At 43.4% G+C, this 26,625-nt stretch overlaps 1 protein-coding gene across 8 annotated transcripts in view; it reads left to right on the top strand.

Annotated features, from left to right (window-relative positions):
* Dlg3 (discs large MAGUK scaffold protein 3) overlaps positions 1-26,625 on the top strand; it is a 69,933-nt gene that overhangs the window by 29,248 nt on the left and 14,060 nt on the right. For all 8 annotated transcript variants that reach the window (XM_045140110.1, XM_045140109.1, XM_045140111.1 and 5 more), the window contains one exon: positions 7,486-7,600. In XM_045140110.1, the coding sequence (XP_044996045.1) occupies positions 7,486-7,600 (115 nt within the window). The remainder of the gene's footprint in view (positions 1-7,485; positions 7,601-26,625) is intronic.

The raw sequence follows: 26,625 nt of genomic DNA on the forward strand, positions 1-26,625 counted from the left end.
CACTGAGCTATACACCCCTCCCCCCGCCTCATAATGTTAGTGTGTATTAACCATGCATTTGACTCTGCAGTTTTACTTCTTGAAGTCTATGCCATATACATGGTCACCTAAATATATAATGCAGCATTGACTGCAGTATTAAAAATTGTAAACTGGTCAGGTTGAAGTAGCCATGCCTTTAATCCCAGCATTTGAGAAGCCAAGGTAGGAGGATCACTATGAGTTCAAGGCTAACCTGAGGCAGCAGAGTGAGTTTCAGCTCAGCCTGGGCTAGAGGGAGACCGTACCTTGAAAAAAAACCAAAACCAAAACAAACACAAAACAAAATAACCAAAAATTGAAGTTGGGCATGGTGATGCATAACTGTAATCCCAATATTTGGGAGGCTGAGGTAGGAAGACTACCATGAGTATGAGGCCAGCCTATGCTATAAAGCAAATGAGTACCAAGCTAGCCTGGGCTACATAGCAAAACTCTGTTCTAAAAAGTAGTAAATGATTTAGTGGTCTTGGGAGATGGCTCAGGAGGTAAGGAGAGCACTTACTGTGTAAACATGAGGACGCAAGTTCAATCACCAGCTAAGCATGGCGATACATCCCTGTAAAGCCAATGCTGAGGAAGGCAAAGATAGGAGGATTGCTAGAGCAGCCAGTCTAACTGAAAAACTGTGAGATCCAGGGTCAGTGAGAGACTTTATGTTAAGAACATAAGGCAGAAAAGCAAAAATGTTTGATGTTCTCCTCTGGTACCTGCATGCATGTATACACCACAGGTACACACATACAAAGTGAACAGTTTAAATGTGCATCAATCTGAATGTAAGTGAATAAATTGTGGCTTATGCAAAACATATGTAGCTATTAGTAATAAAGAGGTCTGTCCATCTGTATAATGACCTGAGTAGATCTCCATGACATCTGAGATGAAGTATATGTGTGAATCTGTGAGTTGTGAGTACACATATATAAAATATGCATGGAGGTTTGGAGAGATTGCTCAGTGGTTAAAGGTACTTGCTTATAAAGCCTAACAGCCCAGGTTCAGTTTCCCAGTATTCATGTAAAGACAGATGCACAAAATGGCACCTTGTATCTGGGGTTTGCAGTGGCTAGAGACCTTGGTGTGCCTATGCCTACCATTCTCTCTGTGTGTCTGTCTGCTTGCAAATAAATAAATCAGTAAATATGTATGGAAGTAAGTCTGAGAGGATACATATTAAAATACTAATAGTGGTTATTTCTAGATGGTACAAGGGGAAACAATACAGAAATACCAAAGCATAAAATTGGTAGTTTAAAAAAGTATTTATTTATTTCAGAGAGAGGGAGAAACAGGCAGAGAGAAAGAGAGAATGAATGAATGAATGAATGGGTATGTCAGGGCCTCTAGTCACTGCAAATGAACTCCAGATCTATGTGCCACCTTGTGCATCTGGCTTACATGAGTACTGGGGAAATTGAACCTTGGTCCTTGGCCTTTGCAGGCAAGCACCTCAACTGCTAAGCCATCTCTCCAGCCCAGGAAGTTTTTTAGTTTAGGGACCTAACCTATATTATGTGGCACAGTGATAGAGTTCTTGCCTAGCATGCCTTACATCCTGGGTTCAACCCCCCAGTATTACAAAAATTGTATTTTTAAGAAGTCATGTTGGGCCAGGCATGGTAGTACATGCCTTTAATCCCAGCACTTGGGAGGTAGAGGTAGGAGGATCGCTATGAGTTTGAGGCCACCCTGAGACTCTATAATGAATTCCAGGTCAGCCTGAGCTAGAGTGATACCCTACCTCAAAAAAACAAAATAAATAAATAAATAAAAATTTAAAAAAAGAAGTCATGTTTGGCTGAAGAAATGGCTTAGTGGTTAAGGCTACATCCCTTCTTTTGTAATTTATTAATTTGCTAAAGAGAGAGAGAGATTGCGAATGGGTGCACCAGGGCCTCCAGCCAGTGCAAATGAATTCCAAAAGCATGCACTACTTTGTGCATCTCGCTTTACGTGGGTACTGGGGAATTGAACTTGGGTCCTTAGGCTTTGCAGGCAAGCACCTTAAGTGCTGAGCCATCTTTCCAGCTCTACCTTTGTAATTTAAATGTGTAAACTTGTCAGCTTTCTTTGCAGGCACTTTGGACAGTGGTCTTTTTCACATTTTCTTTTCCAATGAGATTTGCAATTGGGTTGCCGAATTTTATTTTATTTTAATTTTTGTGTGTAGAGTATATGCGTGATGTGTAGTGTTTACATGTATATGCAAGATATGTGTACCCTGAGCGAATGTGAGGAAGTCAGAGGAGAACATTGGGTGGCCTCTTACGGCTGCTTTGTCTATTTCCCTGAGATGAGGGCTCTGTCCTCAATTTAGCAGTGATTCACAGTGATTCTTCACTCTCCACTCACCCCCAAGACTGGGGTTACAGATACACATGACCACACCTAGCTGTTTACAAGGATTCTGGAGAAGTCTAGTGGCCCATGTGCTTAGGTGGCAAGCACTCTTAACCACTGAGCCATCTCCCCAGCCTGGCAGAATTATATTCTTGAGAGCTTTCCAGTCCTCTGGAAACATTCGGAGGGATCCTGGGCCTTGCCTTTTCTCTGAACAAAGCAAATCGGTTAAGTTCTGTTAATCCAAGACCAGCAGACTCAAACTTGATTGTGCATCAAAATCACTGTGATGCTTGTTTAATGCAGATTACTGGTCTCTGTGCACTAGGTTCTGACTCAAGATGTTTGGGGCCACATAGGGGAATGTTTCAAAAATTCTCATGTTTTATCTCATGGTCCATGAGAAACCCCTTTTCTGTACTGATTTCTGGCTGTGCCCCTTCCGACTTCTTTTTCTATGATTAGCTGTTGGTATAAGGGAAGGAGGAAGCAAAGGATGACTCATCATGGATATCTTTGTGGGTCACAAATGGTTGGGTTTATCTGAATGGGAAAAATGAGTAAAGTGCAACTTAATAGTCTTGAGAATTTAGTAATAGGTGGTGCTTCTTTAAAGTAGCCCATTTGAAGTGGGCTCTCTCAGTTGGAGGATGGTCAAGTGGCTTCCCAGGCATTGACTTTGAAGTGATTTCAGCCTATGAGATGCCATCCAAACTATGACTACTCTTCTGGTGAGTGAAGTGAAAGGAAGAATCTTGTGACGTCTGAGAATTCAGATTTTTTAAAAATGTTTTATGTACAAGCATAGAGAGAGGTAGAAAGAAGATAGACAGAGAGAATGGGCACAACAGGGCCTCTAGGCGCTGCAAATGAACTCCAGATGCATTTGCCTCTTTGTACATCTAGCTTTACATGGGTACTGGGGAATTGAACCCAGGTTGTTAGGGTTTGCAGGCAAGTGCCTGCTGAGCCATTTTTTGGGGGTGGGGGGAAAGAGAGAGAGAGAGAGGATAGAGAATTGGTGCACCAGGGCCTTAGCCACAGCAATCAAACTCCAAACACTTGTGCCACCTAGTGGGCATGTGTGACCTTGCATTTGCCTCACCTTTGTCTGCCTGGCTTATGTGGGATCTAGAGAGTAGAACATGGGTCCTTAGGTTTCGCATGCAAGAGCCTTAACCACTAAGCCATCTCCCCAGCCCCAGATCTTTTTAAAAATATATTTTACTTATTTATTTAAGAGAGAAAGATGTAGAGAGTGAGACAATGGGCACACCAGGGCCTTCAGCCACTGCAAACAAACTCCAGATGCATGTGTCCCCTTGTGCATCTGGCTTACGTGGGTCCTGGAGAATTGAACCAGGATCCTTTGGCTTCGCAGGCAAGCACCTTAACCGCTAGGCCAGATCCCAGATTTTTTTTTTTTTTTTTGATTTTTCAAGGTAGGGTCTTACTCTAGCCCAGGCTGACCTAGAATTCACTGTGGTGTCTCAGGGTGGCCTGGAACTCATGGTGATCCTCCTACCTCTGCCTCCCGAGTGCTGGGATTAAAGGCATGTACCACCACGCCCAGCTCCCCCACATCTTTTTTTTTTTTTAAGTGAAACTTTTGTTCTGGGAAAATGATGCTTCTAACATTAAGATGTGGTACGGTCTTAAGTCTGTTCTACATAGGTTTTTTTTTGGGGGGGGGATGATTTTTTTTCTTTGTTGTATACAGAGCCTGCTAACTAGTCTGGAAGATAGCTCAATGGTGAAAGGGTTGGCTCACATGTAGGAGGCCCACAGTTTGATCCCTGGCACTGGCAAGTCTGTTAGCCAGATGTCCATTGTGGATTATTAATATCTCAAAAGCATGTTTAAGAATACAAACCTCATTTGCTCCTAACAATTAACCTCGGGAACAATAGTAAAAGGAAGTACTTCTTAACTACCTTTGGAAACCCTCAGTGAAGCTGGCAGCCATCAGTTAAATAAGCCATTAGCTTCATTAGTTTGAGAACGGAAGCTTCTATTTGGACACAGTTTTCTAAATTGTTCTTCATTTACCTAACAGTCATTTAGTCCAGGCAACTTTGTATCTAGTGGACATTAGATATCTCTACAAATAGAAACTGGAGACTGATAAGCAGTCAGAACTCTGAGGGGTTCCAATGAATGAAAAAAAAATGAATAGAACACAATATAACATACTTGAAAACAAAGAGTGCTTTCCTTAAAGCAGTAACATTGTTCTGTTTCTGTAGTTTAAGTGGGCCCTCTGGCTCAGGATTGGCAACCTTGGATTAGGAACTATGAGGAGATGGTGGTTTGGTAGTTGTTTTTAAGGGTTTTGTTGTTGTTGTTGTTGGAGGCAAGGTCTCCCTCTAGCTCAGGCTGACCTGAAACTCACTTTTTAGCCCAGATTGGCCTTGAACTCAGTGATTTTCTTACCTTAGCCTATCAGGTGCTGAGATTATAAATGTAAACCACCACACCTGGATTTTAAAGTTTCATTTATTTCTTTTCTTTTCTTTCTTTCTTTCTTTCTTTTTTTTTTTTTAAGAAATGGGGTCGCTGCTGGGCATGGTGGCCCATGTCTTTTTTTTTTTCCTAAAAATTTTATTCATTTTTATTTATTTGAGAGTGACAGAAAGAGAAAGAGGCAGAGAGGTGGGGGGGATGAATGGGCGTGCCAGGGCTTCCAGCCACTGCAAACGAACTCTAGACGCGTGCCCCCCCTTGTGCATCTGGCTAACGTGGGACCTGGGGAGCTGAGCCTCGAAGCAGGGTTCTTAGGCTTCACAGGCAAGCACTTAACTGCTAAGCCATCTCTCCAGCCTGGTGGCACACATCTTTAATCCCAACACTTGAGAGGCAGAGGTAGGAGGATCACCATGTGTTTGAGACCATCCTGAGACTATAGAGTAAATTCCAGGTCAGCCTTGGCTAGAGTGAAATACTACCTTAAAAAGCAAACAAAAACAAACTAATCAAGTGCTATGACCTGCTGCTAAGTTGGAGCTCACTGAGCAGGTCAGTTCCTAAGAAGAAGGTGGTAGATAAACAAGTTTCAATGGAGGGGGGCATGGTTTATAGATAGATTAGGTATATTTTTTCTAGGTTTGGGCGTTGTATTTGGTTTTGTTGAGACAGGATCTCACTCTGTATCCCAGGTTGGGTGGAACTTGTGACCCTCTTTGTCTCAGCCTCCCAAGTGCTGGGATCACAGGTGTGAGCCACCATACCAGGCTTGTTCTGGTTCTATGTATAGTTCTTTCACTGATCTTTTTCCTGGAATGAGGTTCCTGGTCACATCTCTTGTCTGCTGGGCTCTTCCTTTAATGAGTGAGCTTAAAGGAAGGAAGAAGCAAGAAATGATTCCTGATCAAGGTTACAGGCCAAGCCCTGGGGTGAGGCAAGTGCCTAGGCCTCTCATGTTGTTGAACAGCCCAGAGCTTCCATGACAAAACTGTCACCAACCTCAACATTTAGATGAGGACATCTCATTGATATTGATGTGTTGCCTTGTAATTCTCAGAACAGGGACATTGTCGAATTGTTCTTTCCCCCCTGTATTTAATGAATGAGTCAGTGACACAACTGTTTCCTCCAGGATGTTAGGGACAAGAGTAGGTAATGAGGACAAATCACCATAGCACTCAATGCGTGATAAATGAAAGAACACATGAATTAAACCAGTTGGCTTCATTGATATCAAAGTGAAGAAAACTTTATTGGGGGGAGTGCATTTATGTGACTTCTAACTCTACTCCTTCTCTCTTAGTCTGAAGGTCAGGTTGCTTTGCCCAGAGAGCTGAGGGAGGCGAGGGGGAGGGCAGGTGTTGGAGCAGGTGTTTTGTTTTCTCCCACAGAGTCACACAGATTAGGTGAGGATGGTGCTTGCCAGCCCTTTATGGTGCATTAAAATGTTTTTGTGGAATTTTTCCCTGGAAGTGTTTTTTAAGCAATTGTCCAACCTTTAACATCTAGTATAAATTTTGACTTTGTGTAAAGTCAGCTTGTCAGTGAAATATGCCATTCTCTAGTGCGCGTGTGCTCACTCTCTGTGCCATTTCTATATCCTGTGACTTAGCTATACCCCATTTTATATGGCAATTATAGACCTGGAAAATGTTGTGTAATGTTATGTGTATGTGATGGGGGTAAGTGTGAATATTATATTCTAAATGTACTAAGAGAATGTCATAGTAAAATAGCTCTATAAAAAGACTTATTAGCACCAGGCTCTAACCAACTTAGCTAACTGGCTACACTAAGAAGACTTTTATAATAATTGTACAGCTAGAATTAATTTTCCTATGTCATTTTTTTAATTGGACATAAGCCTATATGTTTTCAGAATGACAGATCTGTGTTGGACTGTGGAGATGGTCCCAGAGCACTACAAAGCTGGGAAGGGAGTAAGGGCCTTACTAGGTAACTATGAAATGGGGTCTAGGTGTGAGAGAATTATGTTTTAATGTTTAATTGATACTGAAGCCAAAGAAGTTGTTGGTTAGGAGGAAAATAACTCAAAAGAGCTTTAGATTTAGTGACCCAAAAGATTACATTTTCATTTTAACTTTTGTGCTGTGATCCACTGTCTCCCTCCCCCCAAAATGTTATCTTGGGGGAAAATTGTCCTGCTTACCTAACAATGATTAAACAGACTCAGGTCCTTTCCAGCCCCCCTGCCCTGTGTCTCAGGGCCATCTGTTCTCTGCAGTCCACTTTTTGGGAAAGCCTCCTTGCCCATCTGCTCTTCTTGGACCTTCGCTCCTGCTCTAAAGATTTATAAACGCTGCCTTGGAACCTTCGTCCAGTTGTTATTTTTTTAAGGATCAGTGAGGTTTTGAGATAGAACTTGTTTCCATTTGACATGCTTAAATGTGACTCCTTTTTCTACCTGGTGCTAATAAAAGTATTTCTTTCAGGGTAGGGGTGGGGGTGTCTGTCTTTGTTTTCTACTTGTAAGAGGGACTCTTGCTTTTCAAAGCATAGGTTGCATCCAGCCCTGGCTACTTTCAAGCCAAGTGTCCTATCTTTTTGGCCTCTGGCATGTGGGCCTGTGGAGTTCTTGGGTTCATTCTTTTCCCGTCTTTTCCCTTGTTTCCCTGACAGAGTACAGTCGCTTTGAGTCCAAGATACATGACTTGCGAGAACAAATGATGAACAGCAGTATGAGCTCTGGGTCTGGGTCCCTCCGAACCAGTGAGAAGAGGTCCTTGTATGTCAGGTAAGTTGCTGGATGAGGGTAGCTCTGTACAGGCCCAGCCCTTCTTGTTTAACTGGTAGGGTGGGGAGTGTGTACTACCTGCACTAAAATAACACTTTGCACTGTGTGCTCAGGTTGTGTATTTTATGGTCAGTATCTCCTCCCTTTTGTGAGCTGGCATCCTTTTCGTTCATGAATGACTCAGAATGGGAAAGTTTCAGTATGCTCTAATTGTAAGAGGCTGTTGGGTGAGTGTTGCTAGTTAGTATTCAAATAACACTCAGATGTTCAAAGGACTTTGCTTGCAATCTGTGCTTTGAGAGGAAAACTTGGCTCCCCCTATTCCCTTTCATATATGCACAATAGACATCAGGATTTGTATCTGAACATATCAAGTATTACAGTGTTCTCTTAAGAGACCAAAATACCGACAGGTTACTGTATTAGGGGTTTCACTGCAAGTCTATTCTTCTCTCATTATCTCTTGCATTGATATGCTGTAGAGAATCATGGAATAAGAAGGTGCGTGTTCCTAGAGAGGGGGAAGCAGAGGGCAGGTATATAACATTGAATGTGTTACTGCTGAAAGCTATTTGGTAATATTGTAGAAGACTGAGCTTCTGACCCTTGAGGGGATCAAAGTACAAACCTCCCAGGATAGTGGACTAATAAAGAACCACTATAAACTCTCTTAGGGATAGCTCCTTCTTCCTGTCTTGGCTTTCTGGAAAGGCTAGTAGTCTGGTCACCAGTACACTTTCTTTCTCCAAGGTCTGAAGCCTTACAAAAAGATGGTGGGATTACTTCCCAGAGCCAGAAGTAGCTCCACTTCTATTTAGTGCTTAGCTGTGGGGTTGTCTTAAACTGGTTGAACTTTTTCTGGTGGCCTCTGCTATTGCTGGGGGTGGATAGGCTAGTTGCCTAGTAACATGGCAATTGCTGTGTCCTTGGGGTGTGAAATGACGATAGCTAACTGATGTCAATGCTAATTGCAGTTCTCATGGTGCCTGCTTTTCTGTTTCCCCAGTTGGTAGTCCCTGACCCTACTGCAGGGAACCTGAGCCCAGGGAGCCCCCCTGTTAGTCAGAGGCCCACTAGAACCCTTTGAGTTATTTTCTAAAGTGAACCGTGCCCTCCACTCCTTGTGGGTGGAGAGCATTTGCTGCACTTGCCTCCTGCTGTTAAGGAAGGAGAAGGGTAGAGAGGCTAGGCAAGGCCCAGCCATCTTCCTAGTCTCACTTCTGGAAAAGAAAAGCCAAAAAGAAAAGCCGGTTGGTGGTCACTAAAGCCCTTGCTCAGGATCTGCAGCCTGGACACTGAACTAGATTCAGGAACCAGGAATGTGCTATCAACCCCAAAAATGGGTAATACTTATATGACTTGGTCAGGATTGTTCCGTTCCCGTGCTTCCAGCCCCCGCAGATGTGGCACTCCAGTGTGCGTGGGAAGCTGCTCTTTAGGCAAGACAGTTTCTTCAGAGAGCTTTATTTTTAGATTTCTCCTCTCCGCCTATCCTTTGCTAGTGCTGTCCCCGTCTAGGCAGGGGAATAGGGCATTGGCTCTTGGTCTGGAGCACCCTTCTGTGGCTCAGACAAGGGAGCTACTCAGCCAGACTCCAAAGAGGAAGGAAGAGACCATGACTTTGTTTCTAGTGAATCAGTTTTATATAATCTGTCTTTAACCTTGTCTAGATAATAGCTATGTCCTCTGAGGAGAATAGATAAGGTTTAAAATATGAACGGTTTGTGATCACTAGACTCGACTATGGGAAATAAAGTTTTATGATTACAGCAATGAGCTGAGGCCCTTTACTGGGCTAACCCCAGTATCAGAACTCGGCTTGCTCTTTTCCATTCCTGTTTCCAGTCTTTCTACTCTAGTCTTGGTTCCATTTCTTCTGCATGTGAACGCATTTGTTTCTTCATTCTTTTTTTTCCCCCTTTGATGATACTGGAGATTGAACCCAGGGCTTTTCACATGCTAGACAAGTGCTCTACTACTGAACTACATCCCCAGACTTTAAAAAAATTCAGGAGTTTGTTTATTTTCTTTTTAAAATTAATTTACTTATTTTTTTGAGAGAAAGAGGGAGAGAATGAGCATGCCAGGGCCTCACCACTGCAAACAAACTCCAGATACATGTGCCACCTTGTGCATCTGGCCTATGTGAGTCCTGGGGAATTGAGTCCTTTGGCTTTGCAGGCAAGTACCTTACCTGCTAAGCCATTTCTCCAGCCCCCATCCCCAGATATCTATCTATCTATCTATCTATCTATCTATCTATCTATCTATCTATCTATGTGTGTGTGTATACATCATACATACATACATATATACACACACACATATATATGCACATATACATATATACATATACACACATATATATACATATGTATAATATGTGTATATGTGTATTTATCAGCATGTAGAGTTTTCGGTATTATTATTATTATTATTATTATTTTTTGGTTTTTCGAGGTAGGGTCTCACTCTGTTCCAGGCTGACCTGCAATTAACTCTGTAGTCTCAGGGTGGCCTTGAACTCACGGCAATCCTCCTACCTCTGCCTCCCGAGTGCTGGGATTAAAGGCGTGCGCCACCACTCCTGGCTGAGTTTTCGGTATTATTATGGCATTTTCAAATATAGTTTGTTTTAACTGATTCTCTTCTCTTCCTCATGTCCTTGATCCCCCATTCCCCTTGTGTCCTATCCCTTCTTTTCTGCTTATATGTGACATGTGTCCTTTTGCACTTCTCCACCACTTCCTTGTAATCTCTTATGATTTACTCTTGCTTACCATTTTAGCTTTTTAGGTTTTTCCACATTTTCCCCTTCTGTACATACTGTGTGTGTGTGTGTATGTATGTGTATATATACGTGTGTGTGTGTGTGTGTATGTATGTATGTATGTATGTATGTATATATATATATATATATATATATATATATATGTGTATGTATAACAAGCTAGAGTCCTCGTATGAGAGAGAGCATATGGTTTGGACTTTTTCAATGTGGGTCACCTTGCTTAATATTATTCTTTCCAGATCCGTCTATTTTCCTGAAAATTTAACAATTGCATTTTTCTTCTGCATAGCATACCATTGAATACACCTACCACATTTTCATTATTCATTCATCTATTGGTGGGAATCCATGCTGAATGCATTTCTTAGCTATTGTGAATACAGAAGCAATAAACATGGACATGTAAATATCTCTGTAGTAGAGTGTAGAGTCTTTAGAGTATGCTCAGGAATAATATAGCTTCCGTAGTCTTTTAATCTTTCTTTTTGATTTGTGGTAGGTCTCTCTAATTTGCTAAGGCTGGCCTTGAACGTACTCTATAGCCCCATCAGTCCTTAAACTTGCAGTCCTTCTACCTCAGCCTTCCCTGTAACTGAGATTACAGGCCTGTGCCACCAGGATCAGCTTGTTTCTCCCATTCTTAGAAAGAAAAAAGATTTCTTGATAGCAGTGGTTCCTTAAACTATTTTCTTCTTCTTCTTTCTTTCTTTTTTTTTTTTTTTTGGTTTATTTTTATTTATTTACTTGAGAGCGACAGACAGAGAAAGAGGCAGAGAGAAAGAGAGAGAGAATGGGCGCGCCAGGGCTTCCAGCCGCTGCAGACGAATTCCAGATGCATGTGCCCCTGTGTGCATCTGGCTAACGTGGGTCCTGGAGAATCGAGCCTCGAACTGGGGTCCTTAGGCTTCCACATATTTTTTTATTTATTTATTTGAGAGTGACAGACACAGAGAGAAGGACAGATAGAGGGAGAGAGAGAGAATGGGCCCGCCAGGGCTTCCAGCCTCTGCAAACGAACTCCAGATGCGTGCGCCCCCTTGTGCATCTGGCTAACGTGAGACCTGGGGAACTGAGCCTCGAACTGGGGTCCTTAGGCTTCACAGGCAAGCGTTGAACTTCATACCTGCATATCAATAACCTTTTGGACATGCACATAAATTAAAGCTGCCTACTCCATGCCTCTGACAAATATTCAAAATGGGCTTTTCTCTCTTCTTCCTCTTCCTCCCAGCTTTTCTTTAAGTTAATTGTCTCACTCTAACATGTGGAAAAAGGGTTATATTTGTTTTGTCACCTAAGGCATGTTTTAGCTCAATGTAAGGAAAAAAGGAGCACCTTATGAAAACTATCTGAAATGGAATTGATTTCTGCTAGAGAGAATAAATGTGATCTTTTATCATTGGAAGGGCTAGACAAGATCTTGAATGACCATTTGACCAGGTGTTGCAGAAAGCTGACTCTAAAGCAACAGTGTGGACCTGACCTGCTCAGAAGTTTGCAGTAGTTTGTTGGTGTCTTCAGGTTAAAAGAGGCAAAACATTTAGGGAACCAAAACCTATTATATATCACAAGCTTTACTAATCTCTTACATGCCATTTAAAATCCTTTAAATAATACTGTAAAGTATATATGATGAGTCTCATTTTACAGAAGATAAAACTAAGGCTTGAGTTAAACAGCTAAGAAGTCCTTAAGCTAGAATTTGAAATGGGCTGCTCTCACCATAATGTATAATTCTTTGAGCATTCCTCCAACTTACTGAAAAGAATTGGCTGGAGTGCTGTAAAAATACATCCAAATGTTCCTCTTCCAGCCATTCAGATTCTCCATACCTGCCGAAGAGAGAGAGAGAGAGAGAGAGAGAGAGAGAGAGAGAGAGAGAGAGAGAGAGTGTGTGTTTGGTTTTGTTTTCTTCCCTCATCCAAGAGATTGAACGTAGGGCCTCCATACATGCTAAGCAAGTGTCTCTACCACTGGGCTTATATTCATAAACTTCTTTGTTTACTTAGTCTTTATTTGAAGAGTCTCACTGTGTAGCCCAGCCTGATCTCAATTTCATGATCCTCCTGCCTCAGCCTGCCAAGTAGCTGAGATTATTGACAGGCCTGTGTTTCCAGTTCTGGTGCAAAGTATGCTTTTATTTCTTGAGAATGCTCAGGAATGGCCACTTAATGCCATGTTTGATGCTTACTTCTGGATCAGTAGAGCACCTGAACATTACACTTCCTTTGGTTCCTGTTCTGTGGAAAGCAGCTGAGTCCAGGACTAAGAACATGGGCCTAGTTGCTGGCATTGATTCAAGGAAGTAGCAGCATGATTCTTGCCCTCCTGCAGCTCACCATTCCACCCAGAGGACAATGAGCCCCTGCAGTAAAGGCACCCTTTTCAGTTTGGATTTTCACCTCTAAATCTTTTTGCTGTTGTTTTCTTTTTTTTTAATTAATTAATTAATTTATTTATTTATTTATTTGAGAGTGACAGACACAGAGAGAAAGACAGATAGAGGGAGAGAGAGAGAATGGGCGCGCCAGGGCTTCCAGCCTCTGCAAACGAACTCCAGACGCGTGTGCCCCCTTGTGCATCTGGATAACGTGGGCCTGGGGAACCGAGCCTCAAACCGGGGTCCTTAGGCTTCACAGGCAAGCGCTTAACCGCTAAGCCATCTCTCCAGCCCGGCTGCTGTTGTTTTCCTTCCTGTTTCCTTCCCCCCTTCCCTTCCCCCTTCCCCCTTCCCTTCCCCCTTCCCCCTTCCCTTCCCCCTTCCCTTTCCCCTTCCCCCTTCCCTTCCCCTTTCCCTTCTCCCTTCCCTTCCCCCTTCCCTTCCCTTCCCTTTTCCCTTCTCCCTTCCCTTCCCTTCCCTTCCCTTCCCTTCCCTTCCCTTCCCTTCCCCTTTCCCTTCCCCCTTCCCTTCCCTTCCCTTCCCTTCCCTTCCCTTCCCCTTCCCCCTTCCCTTCCCTTCCCTCCCCTTCCCTTCCCTTCCCCTTTCCCTTCCCCCTTCCCTTCCCTTCCCTTCCCCTTTCCCTTCTCCCTTCCCTTCCCTTCCCCCTTCCCTTCCCTTCCCTCCCCTTCCCTTCCCCTTTCCCTTCCCCCTTCCCTTCCCTTCCCTTCCCTTCCCCCTTCCCTTCCCTTCCCTTCCCTTCCCCTTTCCCTTCTCCCTTCCCTTCCCTTCCCTTCCCTTCCCTTCCCTTCCCTTCCCTTCCCTTCCCTTCCCTTCCCTTCCCTTCCCTTCCCTTCCCTTCCCTTCCCTTCCCTTCCCTTCCCTTCCCTTCCCCTTTCCCCTTTCCCCTTTCCCCTTTCCCCTTTCCCCTTCCCTTCCCTTCCCCCTTCCCTTCCCTTCCCTCCCCTTCCCTTCCCTTCCCCTTTCCCTTCCCCCTTCCCTTCCCTTCCCTTCCCCTTTCCCTTCCCCCTTCCCTTCCCCCTTCCCTTCCCTCCCTTTCCCTTCCCCCTTCCCTTCCCTTCCCTTCCCTTCCCTTTCCCTTTCCCTTTCCCTTTCCCTTTCCCTTTCCCTTTCCCTTTCCCTTTCCCTTTCCCTTTCCCTTTCCCTTTCCCTTTCCCTTCCCTTCCCTTCCCTTCCCTTCCCTTCCCTTCCCTTCCCTTCCCTTCCCTTCCCTTCCCTTCCCTTCCCCTTTCCCTTTCCCTTTCCCTTCCCCCTTCCCTTCCCTTCCCTTCCCTTCCCTTCCCTTCCCTTCCCTTCCCTTCCCTTCCCTTCCCTTCCCTTCCCTTCCCTTCCCTTCCCTTCCCCTTTCCCTTCCCCCTTCCCTTCCCCCTTCCCTTCCCTTCCCTCCCCTTCCCTTCCCTTCCCCTTTCCCTTCCCCCTTCCCTTCCCTTCCCCTTTCCCTTCCCCCTTCCCTTCCCCCTTCCCTTCCCTTCCCCTTTCCCTTCCCCCTTCCCTTCCCTTCCCCCTTCCCTTCCCTTCCCTTCCCTTCCCCCTTCCCTTCCCTTCCCTTCCCCCTTCCCTTCCCTTCCCTTCCCCCTTCCCTTCCCTTCCCTTCCCTTCCCTTCCCTTCCCTTCCCCCTTCCCCCTTCCCCCTTCCCCCTTCCCTCTTCCCCCTTCCCCCTTCCTCCTTCCCCCTTCCCCCTTTCCCCTTCCCCCTTCCCTTCCCTCTCTTTTGTACATGGGTTTACAAAGCTGTTTTGAGTAGGTAACACCCTCTTACAGCTGCACTAAGGCTATAGCAGGTGAAACCCTGGAGAGCTGCAGCTGTACTAACCATAGAGGCATGGGATTTGTGGAGAGGGGAACAGGAGGAAGGAGGAAAGGGGAAAGATAATGATTGGAAAAAGGAATTTGACTTGAAAGTCACTAGGGACTTAATGAGAACGCCCTTCCTACTCTTCACTACACTAGAACCTTCTCTTATTGGGTGGATGACCATGATGAGCAGGGTCCTCCTGTGCACCCAAACTCTTGCTGTGCTAGTGCAGTGTTCCCTAGAGGAGACCACAGAAATAACCTTTGTTCTGCCTCTGGGTGGGGCCAGGTGCTTGTGAGGGTAGGGCAAAGCTACTGGTTAGCGTTCCAGAGGTTAAATATTGAATGGATGAAAGAGTGAATGACCTTGGTCTCCAAAGACTGCTTAGAGGCTCAATTTGAGTACAGTTTGAGAAGTAGCCTTTGAAAGTCTGTTCAGGCTTGCTTTACTGCATTCTTTGCAGCCCCAGGACAACATTCTGGCAGGTTGGGAGTTCTGGCTGGCCATCTGCCCTGGCAGTCTTTTTCCTATTCTAGAAAGGAAATCATGTTGGGGCATCTGTAGTCCTGGTTCAGGAAACAATGTCAGAAATATTGGCTTGGTCATCAAAGAAGGCTGTAGAGTGCTTCTTCCTGTCAACAGCACACATACTTGTGCAATTACTCTGTGCTTTGCCCAGGTTTTGGCAATGAATAAACCAAGTCTGACTTCGTTTATTCATTGTTAATTTCAGTAGTGCATTAGGATACTAATATAACAATGTTGGCAGGCTTTACTGTCTGACAGAATTTGGGGTGGTGGTGCTAATGTGCTTTATTCATTCATTCATTCATTCATTCAGGGATGGGGATCAAATCTAGGAAGGACCTCACACATGCTTGGCAAGTGCTACACACCCAGGTCCAATAATATATATGTGAAAAGCACCAACATGGCTACCAGAGAGTGAGGCAGAGTTTCTTTCATCAGTGACCGCTGGATCTGCCTGTTCACAAACTCTAGTCTAAGTAATCCCTCAGCCCAACTTGTTATCTGCAGGGTCTATGAACCCTGAGCAGTCACTTACTCTGGATTGATTCATCCTTCAATGTGTCTTCAGCCTTATAGTATCCTTCTAACATCTGGACCTTTTAGACAGATGAAGGAGAAATCTCTAAGCTGCTTTCCAGCTCCTTCAAGGTATACCAGCGGGCCTGACTCACTGCTGGCCACATTTGCTGTTATCTTAGTGAGACATCCTGTGTCTGCCTAAGAGTCTGGGTTTGGGAATTTAGGCTGTACTTTGGAAGCCACTGGAAACTTTAACTTTCTACCAAGGTCAAGAGCTAGTGTTTTTGCTTTTTGTGCTTGCATTATGCCAACCAGTCAAAGGATAGGTTACTCAGTCTTCCAATTATATGTGACTTTTTTCTAACACCTTTGGGCCAGAGGACGAATGTGGTGCTCTAAAACCTAGCAGCAGTGAGAGGGAAATACAGTAGAACTGTGAAGGATAGTACCAGGGTGTTCTGTGGAATAGAATTAGAACATCTGCATCTACACAGACATTCAGAACCACATAGGGAACTTGAGACACAGTCTCGGTTTTTTTTTTTTTTGTTTGGCCTCCAGCTGCTGCAAACGAACTCCAGATGCATGTGTCACCTGGTGCATCTGGGTTACATGGGTGCTGGGGAATCGAATCTGGGTCCTTTGGCTTTGCAGGCAAGGGCCTTAACTACTAAGCCATCTCTTCAGCCCTAGTCTCAGTCTTTAAAGGGCTTCTTTGGTGATATAATATGAAAATTCAAAAAGTTATGCAAGAGTTAAATTGCAATAAATAGAAAATATAAAGAATGGGGCTGGAGAGAGAGCTCTTTGATTAAAGACACTTGCTTGTAAAGCCTGACAGCCTGGGTATGATTCCCCAGGATCCATGTGAAGCCAGATACACAAAATGGTGCATGTGCTTGGAGTTCATTATCAGTGGCAGAGGCCCTGGTACACCCATATGCTTCTTCTCTCTCCCACCCCTCCCTCTCCCTGAAATAAATAAAAAATATTAAAAATGGTTATTGCCAAATGCCCAGAATGACTTGAGAAGGAAATTTGATGTGGACAGCATCACAAAGCAGGGAAAACTTGGGCTTGGCCACAAAGGATTTGCAGAGGGAATTGAGTGGACTGACAGAGCATCTTAGGCTAGATAGATATCCCTCTACAGGTTGGGAGGTGGGCATAATCCAAGGTGAGTTCTATAGAAGTAACCCCCTGCCTTTAAGACCATTAGTGCTAAAATATTCTTGTTTGCTCTGTATTGAGAAACCTGCCTGGCCAGTTTCCTCTGTGGTAGTTGCCATTTTCATTGCATTCTTGTTTGCTAAGGTGTCACAGTGGCTGTGCCAAGTGCTTATAATTTCTTTCTATCTTTCAGGCTCAAACCTCACAATTTAGGATATGAACTAGAAAGACTTTTGCTTGGTAATCTGCTTAGAGCTGATTACATTCTTGCTTTCTCCCCTCCCCCCAGATTTTTTTTTTTTTTTGAGGTAAGGTTTCACTCTAGCCCAGATTGACCTAGAATTCACTATGTAGTTTCAGGCTGGCCTCAAACACACAGCGATTCTCCTACTTCTGCCTCTGGAGTGCTGGGATTAAAGGCATGCGCCACCATACCTGGCTTGCTTTCCCTTTTGATGGAAAGGGTTCTTGCTGAAATGAAGATTGTCAAAGTCCCCTAGAACAGATGCATTACTCTTATGTGGTTGGGCTCATACATCTCTTAGGAAATATTTAAAAAGGTCAGCTCTTAAGCTATGTAGCTTCTAAGACCTTAGGGAACACAATGTTTTTAGGGAGGCAGGCAGTGGCCTTGAAAGCTGATGGGGTGAAGACCCAGCTTGGGATATGAGTCTGCATACTCCAAGAAATTCTATTACTCCTTGTGGTGATGGAACAGCACCAAAGGCTTCTTTGCTGTGTACTGTTACTTTGTTTTCCCAAGCCCCACTGTTTACCCTCCTCTTCAAAAAAAATCAATATTTTTCTGGCTTGACCTTGAATAGCCAGAGTCTGGCTCTGCCTGGTTACTTTTTTATTACAGACATACTTAGTATGGATTCATAATGTGTTGGTACCATCCTTTCCCTTGTTCCTGCCTCCATTCTGCTGGGGACCCTTCTCAGTGGGGTTGTAGGTATTCCCCATGGGGCTGTGGGTTATGCCCTGTGGGAGCAGCAGTCAGTTATTGGGAAGAGACAGTGCCTCTGGGCATGATGTCCCAACCTGTGGCTCTTACAATCTTTTCACCCCCCTCTTCCACAAAATTCCCTGAGCCGTGATGGGTGTGTTTTAAGTCCACTTCAGTGATGAGCTCTTAGGAGCCTCTGGATTTCTGCTTTGGTAAGTGTTAAGTATCCTCTGGGTCTGTCTCCTTCATTCTGGTGCTGATTGTCAGGCTCACCATGGAAGCAGCACTCTTGCTCATCTCCCCAGTTCCTCTATGGTTTCAGGTGGGACTTGGCTGACGTGTGAGGTATACTTGATTTCCCTGATCTCACTACCTTTTGAAAAAGAAAAACACTCTGCAATGGAAAGTGAAGTCAGGACAGGTTGAATGGGATAAGCGTTATTAATTTAGGGAGATTTTGATGGGAGTAGCACCTCTTTTAGCCAAAGACTAGTGGGAGCTTGACACTGGAAAACATAATCTTTGTCTCCATAGGATTCTGAGCTGGTTCCCAGTTCCAGATATGGGTTCCTTTCCACTGAGTGGATCTCTTAGCCAATCAGAAAGCTATTGGTTACCCACAAGGGCTGTGTGCCACTATTGCACTGGTGTGTACTTCTTGTCAAGGTGTTTGCTTCTGAATAGCTTAGACACCTGGTCTCTCGGACTGTTGTTGGTTACTTTCCCCCAGTAGCTCATGTAGCGTTTGTCGGCACTAGAGGTGCTTATGGTTTGGAGTCTGGCTCTCTTCTGGATTCCAGCCAGGTCTCTCTGTTCTCTGTCAGCAGAATATGGTGTCTTTAGCAATAGGATTTTACCTTTTACCTCAGGTGGGTAATCAAGTGTTTTGTAGATCTCTCCGATCAACAGCTCATTGTGGGTAGCAACCAATTCTGGTACTGGAGTTACAGACTAGAGCCATTTTTTTTAAAGGTTATGTTTCACCCCACCCTTTCCAGGGCCCTTCTTTTTAGGTGTTGTCCCCATGCTCCTGTTTGGTTTCTTTATTTTTATTTTAATTTTTTTATTAAGTATATACTTTGTCTGGTCACATTATGTGTTGGTACTATCATTTTGCTCCTCCCTGCCCCCATTCCACTGAGGAACCCCCTTAGTGGGATTTCTGGTATTTACCATGGGGTTGTGAGTTATGAGTTGTGAGAGAGTAGTCATTGTTGGAAGGGGCAATGCCTCTGGACAATCCCTTCTACCCTGTGGCTCTTACATTCTTTCTGCCTCTTCTTCCACAAAATTCCATGAGCCACAGTGGGTGTGTTTTAAGTCTGCTTTAGTGTTGGGCTCTCAGCAGCTTTGGGATTTCTATTCAGTGTGTTTTGAGTCTCCTCAGTGTCTGCCTCCATCATCCTGGTGCGGTTTGTCAGGCTCCCCAGGGAAGCAGCACTATTGCTCATCTCGTCAATTCCTCTGTAGTTTCACCTGGGCCCTAGTTGATATGTGAGGGGTGGTTAATTTCCTGCCAGGGAGTCAGCTATCTTTTCCTGTCTTGTTGATAGATTTTTGGTTTTCCCTGCCTTGTGAAAAAGAAAAACAGATTCTTCAATAGAGAGTGGGATCAGAATAGGTTAAGGATATGAACATTGTTACTTCAGAGAGATGTTGGTGGGTGTAGCCTCTCTTTTGGCCAAAAAAGTGGGAGTTTCTCATTGGAGTCCATAATCATGGTCTCCATAGGATTCTGACTTGGTTTCCAGTTCTAGCTATGGGTTCCTTCCAGTGAGCGGATTACTTAGCCAATCAGTAATCATTTATTACCCACCTAGGCTGGGTACCACCATTGCACAGGTGTGTATGTCTTGTTAGGCTGGTTGCTTTCATATAGCAGTGTCCCCTGCTTGCTCACAAAGTTGCCTATTTTCTCCCAGCAGCTCATGTAGTGCTTTCTAGTAGTATATGAGCTAACCACCTTTTCCCTGGTTTCTTAAATGTGCACAGCCATGATTGAGGAGAAGTTCAGGGTTGAGAAGTCATCTTCTGTCTTATATGTGGAGCACAAAGACTGGGAGTGCTAATATTTCTGGAAGCTTTGTCCTTTTGTGACAGTATTTCCCACTGGTCTTAACTTTAAGGCCTCTATGAAGTTCTTTTTGTCAAGACTCAGAAAAAAATAAGGAGTTTCGGAGACTTGTAGTCCTCCAGTACACCCTGTCTTCAGGTTAGATTAACTGTACACACACACACACACACACACACACTCACACTCACCCAGATCAGTTAATATAGTCTTTCTTGTGCAACAGGTGTTATGTGGGTGGTACTGAGAAATGAAACCTGGGCCAGCATGCTTTGCAAGCAGGTGCCTTTAACTGCTGAGCCACTTCCCCAGACCTCTAATATGACCTTTTATTCCATTTTTATTATTAGATATGGACATATTTTGTAAATAAATATCACATGTTGGTACCATCCTTTCTCTCCCTGTATGTTTTCTGAAGCAGTCTTCCTCATTGGGGATACAGGTCAACCCCATGGGGATTTTGGGTCATGCATTATGGAGGCAGCAGTCAGATATGGGGGAGAGGCAATGTATCTGTGCAAAATGTCCCAACTTGTGGCTCTAACAATCTTCCCACTCCCTCTTCTGCAAAATGCCCTGAGCCATGCTGGGAGCATTTTAAGTCTACTTTAGTGATGGGCACTTAGGAGCATCTAGATGTCTTGTTTGGTAGGTATTGAGTGTCCTCAGTATCTTTCTCTATCGCCCTTGTGCTTATATCAGCTCAACTAAGAGAGCAGCATTCTTGCTCATTTCCTCAATTCCTCTGTGGTTTCAGCTGGGGCTGGGGTGGAGTGTGCTGGGTCATTTATCTCAAGTCCAGTTCCCATCTGAAAAAGAGAAGCAGATTCTCCATTGGAGAGTGAAGTCAGCGCCAGTTAAGTGGGATAACCATTATTAATTTAGAGAGAATTACAAGGGTTTAGACACTTTAGTGTAAGGTTAGTGGGAGCTTGGCAATTCAAAGCAGAATCATTATCTGGATATGATTCTGACTTGTTTCCCTGTTCCAGATATGGTTTTCTTTCCACTGAGCAGATCTGTTAGCCAATCCAGAGCTGTTGGTTACCCACCATGGCTGTGTGCCACTATTGCACTTGTGTGAGCATCACATCAGGTTGTTTACTTCTGAGTCACTTAGACTTTGAGTTGCTTGGGCAGATGTTGGCCACATTCCCCTGGTAGCTCATGTAGCACCTTCCTGCACTAGATGGGTTGATTATCTGGGGTCTGGCTCTGCTCTGGATTCCACCAGGTCTCTCCATGGTCCATGCCTACAGCATATGGTGTATTCAGCAGTAGGGTCTTTCCATTAACCTCTGGTGGGTAATCAAGTGCTCTGGCAGAAGTCTGTCTTGTTTGTTTTGGGAGATCTAGTAGGTCTCTCTGATCAACAGCTCATTGTGGATGTAGTCCACATCCTGGTACAGGGAATTACAGGCCAGTGTCAAGGGAAAAGAAAAAAGAAAAGAGAAAAGAAAAAAGAGAAAAGAGAAAAGAAAAAAAAAAGAGAAGAAAGAGAAACAGGAGAAATTTGAGGTTAGGTTTCATCTCACTTTCTCCAGGTCCCTTCAATTTAGGTCCTCCCTCTGAGGTTTACTTGAGAGTTCTACATTTTAGTCTAATTTCCAGGATATAAGGTTCTATGGTACAAGTTCAATTTGGGTTCAGATTTGGTGTCCCTCCACCCTTTCCTTTCCTGCAAGCCCTACTCTCCAAGCCTCAAGATGCTATTCAGGTATGTCAGCAACTTGGGCTGATCCAGGTTAGGAACTACAGATGAGTGAGATCATGGGATGATTGTATTCCTTTGTGTGAGTTCACTTAAAATGATCTGTTCCATGTTCAACCATTTTTTCTACAAATTTCAATGTGTCATTTTTTCTTATTGCTGAGGAGAATTTCTTCATGTAGATATACCACATCTTGGTTATCCGTTCATCCAATGATGGGCACCTGGGTTGATTCCAGTTTTTAGCTATTATGAATTGAGCAGCAATAAACATGGTTGAGCATATATTTATGAACTGAGATGTGGAGCTTTTAGGGTAAATGCCCAGTAAGAGAATAACAGGGTCTGTTGGTAACTTTATTTATTATTTTTTTTGTTATTTATTTATTTATTTATTTATTTATTTGAGAGTGACAGACAGAGAAAGAGGCAGATAGAGAGAGAAAGAGAGGATGGGCGCACCAGGGCCTCCAGCCACTGCAAAAGAACTCCAGATGCATGCGCCCCCTTGTGCATCTGGCTAATGTGGATCCTGGGGAATCGAGCCTCGAACCGGGGTACTTAGGCTTCACAGGCAAGTACTTAACCGCTAAGCCATCTCTCCAGCCCTGTTGGTAACTTTATATTCATCCTTTTTGGGAGTCTCCAAATTGATTTTAATCTGGCCTTTCTTTAGATGTATAATGACAAAGAGGTTTAGCTTTATTTTTTCCTATTGCATCTTTGTATCAAAGGTTAAAATGGTCCTGTGTTGTATGGGCCTTTAGGACTTCAGTTCTGGGACAGTGATTGATGTGGCTTAAAAAGGGCTGATATCTACCTTGATTTCCTAAGCCCTTCCCCAAGGGTAAATATGTGGAGGAAGAAGCCCTAGGGTCTGGGAGGAAGACACTGTTCCAATCAGCAAGCCTAACAAAGAGGCCCTTAAAAGAAGGGGCTGAACCCTGTCTTTTCATTGGGATTCTAAGATATTCCTGGCAAATTGTCACTGGTAGAGTGCTACCATTTAACATGCTTCTCAAAGATTTTATAAGGGTAATTGACATGTTTAAAAATTTATTAAAGTCTAATTTATATACTTTTTGGACTATATGAAACATTTCATGTAAAAGATTGACTTTAATACTCTGGCTTTTACTGGGTTCATTTCTACATAAAAGTATGGCCTGGTAATCATTAAGAATTCAAGGAAATGAAGTACATCAAAAAGCGTACTAAATGAATGTTATACTTCTCAGCTGAATAATCTAGCTGTCACCCTCAATGGCCCAACCAGATGTACATACTGGATGATCCTTTGTCACACCCTGTACCCCTTCCTTCCAGGCCTTTCCTTCCCTACTCTCTTCTATCTAGCTGCAAGGACCTCTCCCCCCCCCCATCTCTACCTTTGAGAGCTTGCCTGGAGTTCCTAGCTGGGAAGTATAGCTACCTTTATACCCTTGACCAAAGTATGATCCTCTTCTACTGGGGAAGGTCATTCATTCTCTTTGAGTGCACAGCTTTGCGAGGGACACACAGTAGCAGTGAGGTAGGAAGGGTACACACACCTAGCCAGCCAGATCAACCTAATCAGCCATGACAATGAAGTGACAATGTCACAGCCACATCAACCTCACATCCCCATCTCTATCTTAATTCAAAAGTTAATACCTCCTAGTTGTTGTCCCAGCATATATGTGGGCTGTACTCCCTGTGAATGATTTAGGCCTTGGTTTATTCTCCTTTTGTGCTTCTTGCTGCAACATACTCAGCCTACTGTGTCCCTCTGTCAGAGAAAGCTCTACCAGGCCATTAAGTGGAGAATACAAAAGATGAATTAAGAATTTCCTTTTCTATCAATCAGAACTATAAACAGGTTAAGAATTCTAAAGAACATTCTTTTTTGTCTAGCACAGCACCTGAAGAAAGAGCCCTCCATAAGTGAAAGAGCAATAGTTTCTAGACATAGCTAAATGGCAAGTTAATGTTTTTAATACAACTTAACTATGACTTTGGTCTTAGAATCTTTATATTTAAGGGATGTCATCTGTCACCCAACATGCAATTCTCAGTGATACCCTGTGCATTTCTGGACCTGGGCTTTGCCATTTGTGAGGATATTGTCGATATTGTCTAGCTCTTAGTACAACAAAATTTCAGCAGTAAAGAAGACAGAGAAATCCATATTATAGGTTTAGAAAAACAGATAAAAATTCAGAACACAAAAGGAACTACTGAAGGAGAGTTGGGACTGTTCAGCTTGGTATAAAGAAAGACCTAAACTCATTAACTGTTAGAACTAGAAAGAGACTTAGAGAATATCTGAGGAATTTCCTCTTTCAGATAGAAAACTGGGCAGAGTGGCCTTTAAGGCTCCATGTTCTAACAAGGTTTTTTGTTGTTGTTGTTGTTGTTTGTTTGTTTTTGTTTTTGTAGTCCTCATCATTAGAAAAGAAAAAAAATCTTCCTTCCCTCCTTCCCTTTCTCCCTCTTCCCTTCTTCTCTCCTCCCTCCTCCTTTCTTCCCTCCTTTCCTCCCTCCTTCCCTCCTTCTCTCCTTCTCTCTCCTTCCCTCCTTCCTTCCTTCAAGTTAGTTGAGAGAAGGGTCATGCTAGGGCGTCTTGTGACTGCAAATTAACTCTGGATGCATGTGCCACTTGGAGCATCTGGCTTTACATGGGCACTGGGAAATTGAACCCAGCCTGTCAGGCTTTTCAAACAAGTACCTTTAACTACTGAGCCATCTCCTCAGCCCCTAGAAAAGAAAATTCTTAATTTATCTTTTGTGTTTTCAACTGAGAATAATATAACTTCAGAATTTCAGACTCAGACCTCATGTTTCTAATCCTTAATAAAGTCATAGCTCAAGAAAGTATTGTTTATCCTCTTATTCAATAAATCTTGTTCATTCATCATTCTTAATATTGTCAAGCACAATCCACATGGAATCAGGTGCCCCTTTTTACTGGGAAATTGCAGTTATAGAACTTCCCTTTTTTTGCCTTGTTTGCCAGGAAACTGAGAACCTCTCCTGAAGTAAATGGCTCAAGCCATTTGGCGTAGCTATTTCCCAACTTTAATTGACTTACATTTTTTTGAAAATTATAAAAGGAGCACATGTTGTGGTTAAAAAACAAAGCAAAGAATACAGTTCCCAATGTGTGCTGATAACTGTGGGCATTCTTGTTGACTTTAATCAGTATTTATTTTTATTTAACTTATGCTTATATTTTAATATTGTAAGTTACCTGAATTTCATCTTGGAAGTAAACTGTTACATAAATTTTATTTAAACCTCAGATGTTTACAAATATAAATAATTGGCTTCCTGACATTAAGAAAATGTTTATATCAAATTTACCATATGTTCTCTCACTTACTATTGTTGTTGCCAAAGGTCAAGCATCATTCTCTAAGATTCTAAAATATACATTGTGTATTAAACTTCTGGCCAGTCAACTCTGCCTTCTTATGTTTCGTTTTTGGTGTAGTGTGTGTGTGTGTGTGTGTGTGTGTGTGTGTGTGTGTGTGTATGTATGTATGTATGTACAGGTGCACATGTGGGGATCAGAGGAGGATGTTAATATCTTCTATTGCTCTTCTGCCTTATTTCTTTGAAATTTCATGGAACCTGGAGCTTGTTTTTTTTTTCTTTTTTTCTTTTTTTCTTTTTCCCAGTTAGACTGGCTAACCAGTAAGCTCTAGTGATCCTCCTGTCTCCACTCCCTCAGTGCTGGGTTTACAGGCATGCATAGCCATGCCTCGTTTTTACATGCATGCTAGGGATTGAATTCAGGTACTCATGCTTTACAGCAAGCGCTCATGCCCACGGAGCCATCTCCCTAGGCCTTGCCTTCTCCTTTTATGTATTTATCCTAATATATTCTAATTCTTTTGTTTGTTTTGTTTTTTATTTTTCTTAATATTTATTTTTTATTTGAGAGTGTGTGAGAGAGAGAGAGAGAAAGAGGCAGATGGAGAGAGACATAGAGAGAGAATGGGTGTGCCAGGGCCTCCAACCACTGTAAACAGACTCCAGATGCATGCACCACCTTGTGCATCTGGCTTTACGTGGGTACTGGAGAATTGAACTTGGGTCCTTAAGTTTTGCAGGCAAGTGCCTTAACCACTGAGAAATCTCTGTAGCCCATTGATTTTGATTTTTGAGAAAGGATTTTTAAATATGTAGCCCATGGTGGCCTCAAACTCATGATCCTCCTGCCTCAGCATGTCCAGTGCTGGGATTAACCCGTGCCACCATGCCCAACTCCTAATTTATTTTGACATTTTTCTTTCCTCCCCATTAAAATTGCCATGTTCTTTTTGTTGTTTTTTATTAAGTAGAAAATTTGTATGATGTGTTGGTGCCATGTCCCTCCTTCCTGCCCCCATTCCACTGAGGTTCCTCCTCAGTGGCATTGCTGGTATTCATTATAGGGCTATGGGGTATGAGTTGTGCGAGCAGCAGTCAGTCATTGTTGGGGAGATAATGTCTCTGGATATTCCCTCCCGCTCTGTGGCCTTACATTCTTTCGCCCCCTCTTCTGCAAAATTCCCTGAACCTTGGTGGGTGTTTTAAATCTACTTTATTGTTGCACTCTCAGCAATTTCTGGATTTCTGCTTTGGTATGTCTTGAGTGTCCATAGAATCTATCACCATCTCCCTGTTGCAGGTTGTCAGGCTCACCATGGAAGCAGCTCTAGCATGTGCTTAATCTGAGTTCCGTCATTTTTCTCAGATTGTCAAGCCCATAGTGACATGAGTGTTTGTTATCATTGCTTACCCTTTGGCTGCTTTAGGTTGTTGATTAGTGGCTGGAAAATGCCTGCCATGCTTTTTACCATGTGGTACTTAGGCAGCTCAAATGCACTGAATCCTGATTGTGTCTCCTGGAGCTCAGAAAGCATCTCATGGGCCAAGATCCTTCTTATCCACTGCCTCTTCCCTTGGTCTTACTGCTTGGAGTGCATACATTGTGTTAGAACTTGTGTATTTTCACTTCTAAATCATCTGACACTGAGTATTAAGGATTCTATTTCAAGAATTTTGAAAAGTAAGCAGGTATTATAGTCTCTGGGGTTTTACATCCCATCTTTCCTTCATGC

This window comes from Jaculus jaculus, chromosome X, assembly GCF_020740685.1.
Source record: "Jaculus jaculus isolate mJacJac1 chromosome X, mJacJac1.mat.Y.cur, whole genome shotgun sequence".
NCBI classification, from domain to species: Eukaryota; Metazoa; Chordata; class Mammalia; order Rodentia; family Dipodidae; genus Jaculus; species Jaculus jaculus.